This window comes from Crocodylus siamensis, chromosome 1 (assembly GCF_052110815.1).
Source record: "Crocodylus siamensis isolate JL-2025a chromosome 1, ASM5211081v1, whole genome shotgun sequence".
Lineage (NCBI taxonomy): Eukaryota > Metazoa > Chordata > Crocodylia > Crocodylidae > Crocodylus > Crocodylus siamensis.
Window position 1 is genome coordinate 105247793 of NC_143395.1, and position 12721 is coordinate 105260513.

The 12721-nt window shown below is 43.3% G+C and overlaps 1 protein-coding gene across 1 annotated transcript in view; it reads right to left on the bottom strand.

Moving 5' to 3' along the window:
- Positions 1–12721, bottom strand: part of SGK1 (serum/glucocorticoid regulated kinase 1) — a 115730-nt gene that overhangs the window by 74237 nt on the left and 28772 nt on the right. Inside the window, exon 2 of the mRNA XM_090039650.1 lies at positions 2828–3043. Within this exon, the coding sequence (XP_089895776.1) occupies positions 2828–3043 (216 nt within the window). The remainder of the gene's footprint in view (positions 1–2827; positions 3044–12721) is intronic.

The window sequence follows — 12721 nt, forward strand, 5'->3', positions numbered from 1 at the left end:
CGCTTCCAGACTGAGATTGACTGTCAGAGGCTCCACATCCACCCAGGCAGGCAGGGGGTGCAGCTCAATCCAGTGGCAGAACAGACCTGGTGTCGCACTGCTCCCAGGGCAGCTGCAGCAGGGCTTGGTGTGCAAAGCCCAGCATGCAGTGGCAACTACCTCTACCCCATGCACAGCTCAAAGGACTTCTGCTGGGGGGCGTGCAGTGCCCTCCCATGCCTGGACCAGCCTCCCAGGCTCCGATCATCCCACCACCAAGCCTGGCCGGGGCCCCACTTACCCCAGCTCCTGCCCCTGCCTCTGCCCCACTCCCTCCCTCACCGCAGGAGCCTCAATCTGTACCCCCCACCCTTTCTCTCCCCCACAGACTGACCAGCTGTGGGTGGAGGGGGAGTGGCACACAGTAGATCATGCTTTGGACTTTAATTAAAAAAGTACTCTGGTACTTTAAAAGGTTGGAGACACTGGTCTAGTGATAGCAGGAGAAGGGAGGGAAAAAAAAGTAATAAAAAAGCATGAGCTTCTGTTACAAGCATCAATCTACAATACTTGTAGACTTAATAAAAAACAAGTTCTGCACTCACATAACTATGAATGCTACCATCCAACTCTTGTTGATTTTAAGTCAACTGAGTTACTACATGTTTAGGCAATTGTAACCCTGGTCAGAATCTGGCCAACCAGTTTTATGTAGCCTGAAAAAGCCTCTGTATGCAGACATTGAGCTGCATACAGCCTTTATTATTAAAACCTTTTTTCTATATACTTAACCTGTATACTTTTGCTATAAAAGAGTCAGTGACCTTTCACTTAATCACCTCCAAGTCTTTGTGTGCAGAAACTTAGTTGAAAGATTCTTTATATGCTGGGTAGCTTTATCCAAGTAGTCATTCACCAAGCTACACTCTTTCTAATATGCAAAACAGCCTTTTGCTTCAGGCATCCACTGCTGACTAAGCACCTTTTAGTTGCCTACAGAAAAGAAACCAAGAAGCCTGAGGAAATTTTCCTTCAGGCAAATCTATCCCATATGAATGTGTAAACCTAATGAAAATCAGCTGTGAGGCCCTTTTGTACAGATGCACCACAATGTGTGTGATTTATAGCACATACAATAGTTTGCAGAATCCTCTGTCTTTGTGCTATAAATTTTAAGTTTCAGCTTGAAGAAAATTCATTTTCAGCTAATATCGGTGAACAAAAGAATAAATTTCTCAGCTTGTGCATATTTTCACTGTAACTGCCTGTGTCAGGTTTCTTCTCATAGAACATTTCATTATACCAATTATTTTAATTTCTTTCTCTCTCCATCAAAGATGCAGCAGATCTATCATAAAAAAAGGCTTCTGCTGTGAGCCTCTGTGATGGTGCCTGGATATATAATAAGCAGGGAAATCCTTACCACTTTTGCTCACCCTGGAACAATGATTGTTTATTTTCAGTCTTCACTTTCATATTGCTGCATGTTCTCTGCCTAGTTTTTTTAGCAGTTTTTCACAGATATTTTCATCAAGGACAATTTGTTTGAGTGCAATCTTGCTCCCTAGTATTTGCATCTTCCACATTTGTGTGATATAGACCTGAAGGAGTTCCAAAATATAGTGACTAATTTTTAATGTATTCTACTGGAGAAGAATATTTCGGAAGGGGAAAAAGAGCCACCTTTGTCTGCTTAAATTAATCTCACTAAAACTCTTACTTAGTTATTTACTTTCAGCCATTCAATGATTAACTCTGTAATCTTCACAAGAATCTGGGTAGAATTTTACTTTTCATTGCATTTCATTGCTAAAATAGAGAGCACAATATTATCATTTCTACTGAAAAGAGTAAACTGTGACAACCAGCCTCTGTATTTCAGTGCCTAAATGCAACCAACATATTAAATGTGAAAAAATTATCCTCTTCTCTGACAAAGTAAAATTTTAATACAATTGGACATACTAGGTGTGCCCCACGAGCATGCACATGCAGTTTGCAGCACTGCAGACTCATCTGTGGTACTGCAAACCACACGTGCTGCACATGCAGGCATTCACTGTGCTGCTAATTTGCAGCTCAGCAGGTTTTTTTGACACTGGAAGATCCCAGTGTCAAAAAAACCCCATGCCAGAGAAAAGTGGTATGATGCATGTGGTGGCAGTGTGTGCCACCTGAAACCTGGCCATGCTCCGCGCATCTGGATTTGCCACTGCTGGAGCCCTGGGAAGCCCCCAGGACCCTAGGTAAGGCGGCTGGTGACAGCCCCGGTTCTGGCCCCTGCCTCCCCTACCCCACATGAGGCAATTTGCCAGAGCATGCATGCAGGGGTATTTCCTGGGGACAATTGACAGGGGCACAAATATGTGATGCTGCTAGTTGTCCTCAGAGAACACACGTTCCCGCTCATCGGGATGTGCCCATTCTGTGCTGACTTAGACTCAGACAGTACCACCACACTGTTCAATGAAGCACATGAAGCTCCATGTACATGGAGTAAACTGGCATACAGTCTGCCACATCAGTATATATTCAGAAGGCTATAGAAGAACTTCCTAAGCAAAAGTCATAGTGAATTCTGACAGAGTACTTCTTGCAGCATGGTATATTAACAAGATGGGGTCCCAGGTCTCTGAAATCTGGGAGAGAAAAGATGGTCTTATAATTAAAGCATGAGGGTTAGACTCAAGAAGCCATCATTCTATTGGAACTCAAAGGGTTAAGCTGTCACAAAACTACATCCTATAGATACACTCCATGCTTTCCCTATCAGAAATCTATTCTGCACATGCACTATTTATGTGGAAGCAAGTAGGCAGGGTCTCTAACGAAGAACACGCAAACTTACTTTGCAGTTTCTGTGGCTTTCCCAGGAACTTGATTCTGCATCCTGAGGAACAATCCCTTGCTGAAAAGAGTGGTCACTCAAGCATGTCTGGCACAGTGAAGATGCAAGCTCTGACTCCCCTTGAGGTATGTGCATCACAGTGGACCCCGGGTATTTGAGACTGGTGTTCGGGTGCTTTTCTACGCTGACCATCGGGCTCTTAATCCATCGTCGTACCTGCAAACACACAAGACTTTATAAACTCCCTTTTGTTGTCTTTCACCTTGTCATTTTTTATTTTCCATCTAATGGCTGCATAATTACAGACCCCTGACAGTAATCTAACTTCACACTGGATACAAGCTTTCATCTTAAACTTGGTAAAAGGAAGCAAGGCGTATAAATAAGGAGGGAGTACTTCCAGCATCGGCAGCTCCACCCTACCTCATTTACACAAGACAGATGGGTTTGCAAGTATTAATTTTTAGTTTACTTTTGGGCTTCTCTGGGAACTGTCCTCTTCAAAACGCTCTTGTTTCAGGCCTAACTGCATGCTAAGCTTCTATTATCTTGAGCTTTTTTTTACTCTGCTCTCTCCACTAACTCTGTAACATTTAGGAGCCATGCTTGGGTTTGGCCTATTTATCCAGAACTTAGACTCTTGCCTCCCTCTGAACCATCTTTTCCTGCTTTCCTCTTCTTCTCAGTTGCTCACTGCAAGCACTCAGTAATGATGGGCCAAATTGACACTCTAGGCACTTCCACCTTGTTGCCATAACTTAGGCCACTTAACCACCAGTTAAGATCAACAGGGTCAGATCAACAGGATCAGGCACCTAGGATCACAATACAGTGAATGGGGATAACAAGATCCAGTGCTGATAATGGAAGCACCTTGAGATAGCTGATAGGAACTGCGAGTTTGTATTTGAACTTCTGCTTCTCTCAGGAGCTGGAGCCAAGACTCAAGGGTGCAAGGGACGCACATCTGTCATTGCAGGATCCAGACGGGACAGCAGTTCCATTCTGTCTCCCACTGAATAATAATGGCACTGACATAGCCCAGTATCAACAGGAGCACTCATCCAGGAAATGGGGAACCTGGGCTCTAGACCTGCCTCAGTCTGAGATCTGTACCCACCTCTCCAGCTTCCCTAACCAGGCTATTGCGTAGGCTGGGTTGCATGGAGAGGTTCTTGTGCTATATTTGGCCCCCAGAGAGTATCAAGTACAAGAATCATGAGAAGAAGGGAGAGTGAGCAAGACAGACTTCGCTTTGTAGCCAGTGAGGAGGTGCCCCTGTGGGAATGGCATGTTCCAGTCCCACTGCCAAAGATTGGGTAACGTAAAATAAATTGATCAGGAAGCCAGTAAGAGGGACTGTGACTCTGCACCTCAGTGAGGAAAGCACACCCATGTGAGGAACAGACCATGGACCCTATCCCTACCGACAGGATTGTTTATGCATTTTAAATTAGATTGTTATTAAATAAAAACTGAAATAAGGTTAGCAGCAGGAACCAGCAGCCATAGTGCCCCAGTCCCAAGGTACTGCTTGTTTCACTGGGCACCAGAGTTATGCTTCTTGCTTGTTTTCTTTCTGGACCCATGAGTCTTGTGTTTTTAGCTGCCTAGTGGGCCAGCTTCCACCAAAGGGGAAGAAGTCCATACCTGATCTGCACATAGTTTAATGGTTACAGCATTCTCTTGGAAAATGAGAGGCAAATTTAGATGTCCTCAGGCTGACATGGGCTTAGAATCCAGGTCTTGTATTTTGTAAGTGACTTCCCTACCCAGTAAGCTATTGGGCAAAAAAAATGGCCATGACCACTACTACTGTTGTGCATGCAGCTCTAGACATTGGCTTTGTGACAAATAGCTACTTGACATAGTCTGTCCTCGTCCAAGGTATCAGAGATTGAAATAGTCAATCTAGATTGCCTCTGAATTGATAGATACCCAAAACAAAGTGCCTAAGTAATTTTGCAGCTGTTGAGTAGGGTTGATTAGGATCCCCCATTGTGACTTAGGTGTCTAAATTCTGCCAAAGTCCTAATTAAAATACCTGCAAGGTCATTCAAGATCTGGCCTCATGTTTATGGAGAAAACCATATCAAATAAAACATGTCTCACCTCCATGGGTGATGTTTCTCTTTTATTTATTTATTCCTTACATCCTTTCAGTTATTTCTTCCCACGTGATGTGAATGCTATCTAATACATGTGAATTAGAAGGTTAGCTCTCCTCACTGAAGAAATCAATAGGTTCTCATTAGAGGCTCCTTCCTGAAGTTATTTTAGACTACAGAATGATGGAGGCAGCAACATGCTCCATGCTCATTTTGTGCTTGAAGTGCTTAAAATGAATATTAGGAAAAACATAAAACCCTCATAATTTCCCATTTCACTTTTTCTTTGAAAGCTTGGAGAAAATTAACATAAGATAGACCATAAGATATACCAAAGTTATTTGTCTAGAAGGGATTGGAGAGCTGAGATTGTTAAACTGAATAAATTAAGCTACCATTGAAATTAACGGAAACTTTGTGGCTAAATCCTCATATTTCTTCTTGAGAGTCTTGGCCCAGATGTCTGTACAGGAATCACTCAAAAGTTCTACTGTAAACTCTCCCCTGACTCACGCCCCATGTAATGCTGTTTGTTGGCTTCAGTCAGATACCACAGATAAGGGAGGTCAGAAAATAATTTTCTCTCAACATAGATGTGACTTGTTCTTCAAAACAAACCTGATGCTCTAACTAAGGAAAACAGCATTCTACATTATATTAGTCATAATCATTGTGCATAGTATTTGATTAGCAATGAAAGTCAATATTTCAGCAACTGGTCTCCAGGGTCACGTATGATAAATAAACGTTATGAAATCTAACTGGCCGGAATTGGTGACTGATAGATGACTATGAGCCTATAGTTTCCATGTAGTGGTGTTCTTCCTCTCTTTTTCCACTATGGAAACCAAGCAAATAAGGGGCACAAGTGCTTCCTTTGTTGCCACATCTTCTGTGGCCCCCAGTTTATGTGGAAGTGAAATATCTTAGCCTGTGTTTTTGGTCCTTTGGCATTTTTTTACTACCTTGGTTATGCTCTCCTTAAATATCAGTATATAGCACATTCAATGTTGGCACGCTTTTGCAGCAAAGTACCAAATTAAAAGCAAAGTAGATAAAGCAGTGGGAATCATTTTCCATGATGTTAAAACCAAATGTGTTTTTGATTAAACTTTTCTGTTTTTACAATTCTTAAATTCCTTAACAGACAGAAAGACTTTTTTTTACTGTTCTCCTTATTCAAAGTTTTTTGGCTTCAGATATATAGATTGGAGTGGGGAGAAGGTTATTTTTTGGTTTTTATTTCAAAAAATATATTGTGAAATTAATCTTTTGATTCTGGCAGCTATCCAACATATTTATTTTGCCAAATATAATTGGTTCTATGATTGTTAAGCATGTCTTTAAATATATTGCTCTCCAAGTAAATTCGTGGTTGTGTTTCTTGACTTAATTCCAAAGCTTGGTATGTTGACAAGAACAATTATATTCCTGGACAAAGCCTAGTGCTTTATTTTCCAATTCAGTTTTAGTATGAGAGGCAAGTATAATGTATTTTATTGGTTCTTGATGGGGTAAATGACAATCCATTTCAGCCCTATCAATTTTTATTTAATGATATATTGAGTGTTCCAGTGACACTTATGTGGAATAGTTCTTTCAGATTCTCCTTCAGCTTCATTGTTTAAAGTAAGGATCAGTGAATTAGAATTCATGAAAGAATAACCAGGTTGTGCCTTCTCTTCAAGTACAAAAACCAAATGTGAGTAGCAAAGACATCCAGCTCCAAACTTCTTCATAGTTCAATGGACATACTTCAGGGCTTTGGTCCAGTATAATATAAAATGATGGCTCAAATAAGAAATGAAAATGCAGATCTAGATTTTAATTTCCCTTAAGTTTGAATGAGGTTCAATTTGTGGTTTTAATTGGGCCAGTTTGTGGTGGTTCAGCCAGTCAGTATTTTTCCTTAAGGGCCTCATCGTGTGCTTTTGAATCAGTGCTTCTATTTGAAAAATCTGTGCCACAGATGTGCTTAAAGAAAATATTCAAAATGTGATTTGAGTGTTCTTGATGTAGCAACATCTGCCTGAGCCTACAAACAGCTGGGAACAATAGCCCTGAGAGCTGTGAATTGCTCCTACTTACAGCAATGAGGTGTTCATTCACTCAGTAGCCTAGTGATGATAGCTTAACATCAACCATTAGTCATCTACCTATATCAGAAGGTGGCATTTATCCTGTGAAGTTGTGTACAATCAATGGTGAGTTGCAATGCATAACGCAAGGATGTTCAGCATAGACATGCATGCCACAAGTGGCATGGGCAGCCTCTGTGTGGCCTGCCATAGTCTGAGGACAGGACAGGCAGCACAGCAGCAGATAGACAGGAAGCAGATAGCAAAGCAGCAAATTGGATAAGGAGCCCAGGAAAGGAACCAGAAAGCAGAGCAGACAATCAGGCAGAGGAAAGGGATTGGAGTGGTACTTGTGAAAGATACACACCTAATTTGTGGCATACCTGGCAGAAAATGTCCCCCGCGCTGTCATAATGGACAGGTAATTTTGGGGGTAGAATAGTAAGTTTCAGTACCCATTTTCTTCCTGGTTTTGATTCAGACCATTCTGAACCTTTTCATTTAGGCTACGGACAGACATTTAAAGAGCCAGAGCCTTAACTGATTCAACCTTTGCAGGTTAGTCTGGCCTACGGAGGCTGAACCAGTATGTAACAGGACAAACATTCTCTCTGGACCGAGGCAATGCTGCAGTTGCTTAGCCCAGAAGCTTGGGGGTCCTACAGTGTGCCCTTGGCTACAGGGAAGTTGCTGGGGCGGGGCAGGGCCACTTTGGGTTGAACTGGCCAGGGGTGGGGGCTAATTCTCCCCTCTGTGTCCCACCAGTAAAGACCTGAGCTGGGTCTGCTGGGCACTCCCCTCTCGCTGCTGCAGCAGTGGGGCACTATGGCCCCTGAGGCAGAGGGAGGCAGAAAGGAGGGTTAATCTCCCCTCTAGCCCCACTGGGAGCTGGGTCTGGCCACCGTCACCACTGTGTTTACTCCCTGTGTGGGAAAAAGCACCATGCTGTCCCCTCTGCTACACGCTGGAGGGAGGGGGAATAACCCCCATCCCTGCCCCCACCAAGGGGCCCTGCCGGCTGACATCTGGCCGTGCCCCTGACCTGCCACTGCAGCAGGAAGGGAAAGGGCCTTTGATGGAGGCAGCAGACCTGTTATAATGTCATGGAGCATAAGCCTCTTCCTGGCAGGGGGCTGTGCTGCAGGGCGAGCAGAGCTGCAACAGTCTGCTCACGGCAGCACCGGCATCTGGGCCACAGCCCTCCAAGCCCCCGACAGCACCACCATACTCCGCAGCAGCTCTGCCAGCCCCGCAGCATGGCCCCCCACCAGGAAGAGGCTCACGTTTGGGGAAATGGGGACGGGGACTGCTGCCCATCATGGTCACTCCCTCATCGCTGCTCTAGTGGCCAGGCAGGGGCAGGACCAGATACCACCAGCAGGAGCTTGGGGTGGGGGGGCAGGGACAAGGGTTATTCTCTGCTCTGCCCCACAGACACCGTAGCTGGGTCTGCCTGGCCATACCACAGCTGCCACTCCGTCTGCACTTGGGGCCAGCAGCAGAAAGCAGAGGGGCAGGGCAGGGCCAGCCAGGTTGGGCTGGAGTAGAGATTTCAGCCCAGAGAGCATGCAGGGATGATGGGGGAATCTGGTTTAAGTTAAATGAGGAAAGGCTCTGGGACAGACATTGCATAAACCGGTTTGAGCCAAATCAGTTAAACCTGGTTGAATGTAGTATCAGACTTATCTCAAACTGGTTTCGGCCATTTTGAAACTGGTTTATGTTCACTGAATGTCTGTTCTATTACAGGTTTAAACCAGTTTCTGATCACTTAAACCGGTTTACGTTTAATATCTGTCCCTAGCCTTACTGTTTAAAAATGTTACATTAGCTTTGTTTCATATGTGTGTGTGCACATGCATGTGTGTGCACATATAAATTACATTTACTGGCAAGTTCTTAGATCTGAAAATGGAAATACAGAAACATAGTACTAAAGAATTCTCATACTTCTGGCCCAGTTTTTCACCAGTTCCAAGGGATGCCCCTGCCCATTACGAGACGGGAACACCTGGGTGAGGGTGATTCCTTACCCTCCATCAATGCTGACCTTGTGAAGGAACAACTTGAAAGGCTGGACACCTTCAAGTCAGTCAGCCCTGACAGTTTACACCCCAAGGTACTCAAGGAGCTGGCTAGCATCATAGCTCAGGCCCTGGCATGGATCTTCGAGAACTTGTGGTGCTCTAGTAAAGAGCCCAAAGATTGGAAGAAGGCCAATGTGGTGCCTATCTTCAAGAAAGGGAGCAAAGTGGGTCTGGCAAACTACAAGCCCATCAGTCTGACCTCTATCCCAGGGAAGGTCTTAAAAAAGATTATCAAGGAGGCCATTCTTAACAGACTGTCCGATGGCAACATCCTGAGGGATAGCCAGCTCAGGTTTGTTGTGGGTAGGTCTTGCTTGATCAATTTTATTTCCTTTTATGACCAGGTGACCTATCACCTGGACAGGGGAGAAGAAATTGATGTATATCTTGACTTTAAACATGCCTTTGATCTGGTATCCCATGATCACCTCTTAGCAAAACTGGTCAACTGCGGCCTCAGCTTCACCACGATCTGCCGGCTGGGGAATTGGCCCTGTGGTCAGACCCAGAGGGTAGTGGTCAATGGAAGTCAATCGTTGTAGTGGCCTGTGACCAGTGGGATCCACTGAACCTCTGTCCTTGGTTCAACACTATTCAACATCTTCATTAATGATGTGGACATTGGAGTCAGAAGCGGACTGGCCAAGTTCACTGATGACACCAAACTTTGAGGTAAAGCATTCACACTTGAGGACAGGAGGGCAATCCAGGCTGACCTTGACATGCTCAGCAAATGGGTGGACAAGAACCAGATGGTGTTTAATACTGAAAAGTGCAAGGTTCTCCACCTTGGGAAGAAAAACCCGCGGCATGTTTATAGGCTCGGCAGTGCTATACTGGCTAGCATTATGGACGAAAAGGACTTCGGGGCCATGATTGACCACAAGATGAACATGAGCCTTCAATGTGATGCTGCGGCTAGTAAAGCAAGCAAAAAGCTGGCTTACATCCATAGATGACTCTCAAGCAAATCCTGGGGCATCATTCTCCCCTTGTATTCAGCCTTGGTGAGGCTGCAGCTGGAGTACTGCATCCAGTTTTGGGCTCCACAATTCAAAAAGGATATGGAAAAGCTTGAGAGAGTCCAGAGGAGAGCCACACACATGATCAGAGGTCAGGAAAACAGATCTTATAAAGAGAGGCTGAGAGCCATGGGACTCTTTAGCCTGGAAAAGCTTAGGCTCAGGGGTGATCTGGTGGCTGCCTACAAATTTATAAGGGGTGCTCACCAGGATCTGGGGGAACGTCTGTTCAGCAGAGCATTCCAAGGGATGACAAGGTCAAATGGTCGCAAACTCCTCCATGACCATTTCAGGCTGGACATAAGGAAGAACTTCTTTACTGTCCGAGCTCCAAAGGCCTGGAATAGACTGCCGCTGGAGGTGGTTCAAGCACCAACTTTGAACAACTTCACAAGACATTTGGATGTTTATCTTTCTGGGATCCTATGACCCCTGCTGACTTCCTGCCCTTTGGGCAGGGGGCTGGACTTGATGATCTTCCAAGGTCCCTTCCAGCACTAATGTCTATGAAATCTCTGAAGATCAATAGATAGGGGCCCAAATCATGGAGGAAGTGTGCTGTGCAGTGGCTCCTTTAATCTTGTTCTTTCCGCCATGCACCCCCCAACCATATCCCCACTAATTGGGAGAGAGGCCCCATCTGCTCCACCACTCTGTTTGCTCTTGATTGGCAGGGAGGCAAAAACTGCAGTTTTAAATATGCTGTGGTTTTTGCCTCCTGGTTGATCAGCAGCAAGTGCAGGGCCACCAGGGTCCCCCTCCCAATCAGTGGTGGGAGGCAAAAACCACAGCATTTTTAAAATCATGATTTTTGCCTCCTAGGCAATCCGTGGTGGATAGCGGGGCCACCCGGGTTCCATGTGTGGGGGAGGTGAGGGGGCACATGGTGAAAAGAGCAAGATTAAAGGAGCTGCTGAGCAGCACACTTCTGTTGTAATTTGGGAAGGTCCCTAACAATCAGAAGTATGAGAAATCTGATGAGATCTTGAATGCATGAGATTTCAAAAACATTATTTTTCTTTCAAATGCATTTTCAAATATCTACTAAAACCAGTCCACATAGATATACGGTTCAGAAAGGACCCAGGTTTCCTATAATGATTCAGGCAATGTTTTGGTGTACACACACACACGTGTGTTTGCTCAAGTTTTAGGTATTTGTTGCTTTGGTGAAGCTAGATTAGGTTTTGACCCCTGCATACTGCTCTGTCTTTATGCATATATGGAGCCTTACTGAAGTAAATAAAGTCCAGAACAATTCTGGCTCTGGATTCTTGGAACTGAATATTGAAGCAGCTGCTTTCTTTGGAACTCAAAAAGCCATGTAGCAATATTTTTATATATTTGTGAGCAGCAATAAGTCAGGGCTAGGAAAAGGAATGTATATTTAGATTGTATCGACATTGGAGTTAACACAGCAAATTAACGCAACTTAACTTTTAAAGTGAATGAGTAAAACTGTGTGTACATACACCTTAAGAATCAAAGTGGACTTAATTTAGTTTATCTTAATATACTTTGGAAATCAATTAACCTAAATTGAAATAAATCACTTCCATTCTTAATAAGAAATCTCATAAAAAATAATATTAATGTACTAGAAGAGTGACTTTAAAGTAGATTAGACCCACTCATTCAGAATTAAAATAGCCTCAATTCAGTTTAGTTTACTTTGTTTCCAAAGTGAAGTAAATTAAACTGAATTGAAGCCACTTGAATTTTGAATGACTGCATCTACACAGGGGTTTAATGCAATTTAATTAGACCACTCAAAATGCATACCTTTAATTGATTCAGGTTAACTTTCTTTAGAGTGCCCACATAGGAAAACTGTAAATCTGCCTTATAAATTCACAAGCTATTCTGCATCACATACATAGGAGTACAACTGTTATTATCAGCATTTAAACTGGAACATTAAATGGTTTAACAATGATTCATGACATTTATGCTTGTCCAAATATCTCATTTAAAATGTTGACTTGAAAATAGAAATATGGATTGGCAGCCTCTATGAAACATCAAGGCCAACTGCAGACTTTAAAATAAAATTATTTCCCTGGACTTAGCTGGCTTTTAGTAATGAATCTCAGATTTATGAAGAGGTTTGTAAATTGTATATTATTTTCCAGACTGACTCAGTTAAGTTTATTGAAATGTTATATACATATATGTGAATTCTAAGTCAGCATGCAGGTTTTTGACCAGCTAATGCATTTCAAAGGGTTTCCATACACCTGGTATTGCAAATTTACACTAAACACATTCTCCCATCTATATTGCTTTTTTCATTTGGGCTATCTGAACCTAGCCAGTCACTATTTCAAGTGCAACTAACACTACTTTGACTTTGCCTCCATTAATAATCACATAGAACAGCAGAAAAGAGAAACTTAAAAAAAAATATATCATTCAATTTCTCCCATCCTAGAAGGATCCAGGCAAACCAAAAACAAACAAACAAACAAAAATACAACACAATTAATTTATGTTAGCTATATTGCTTTGTGTGAGGCACTCAGATACTTCAGGGTTGGGTGTATTGTTCTTCACTCAATGCAAGGAGCACTTGTGTTAGACAAGATATATGATTCTGCTC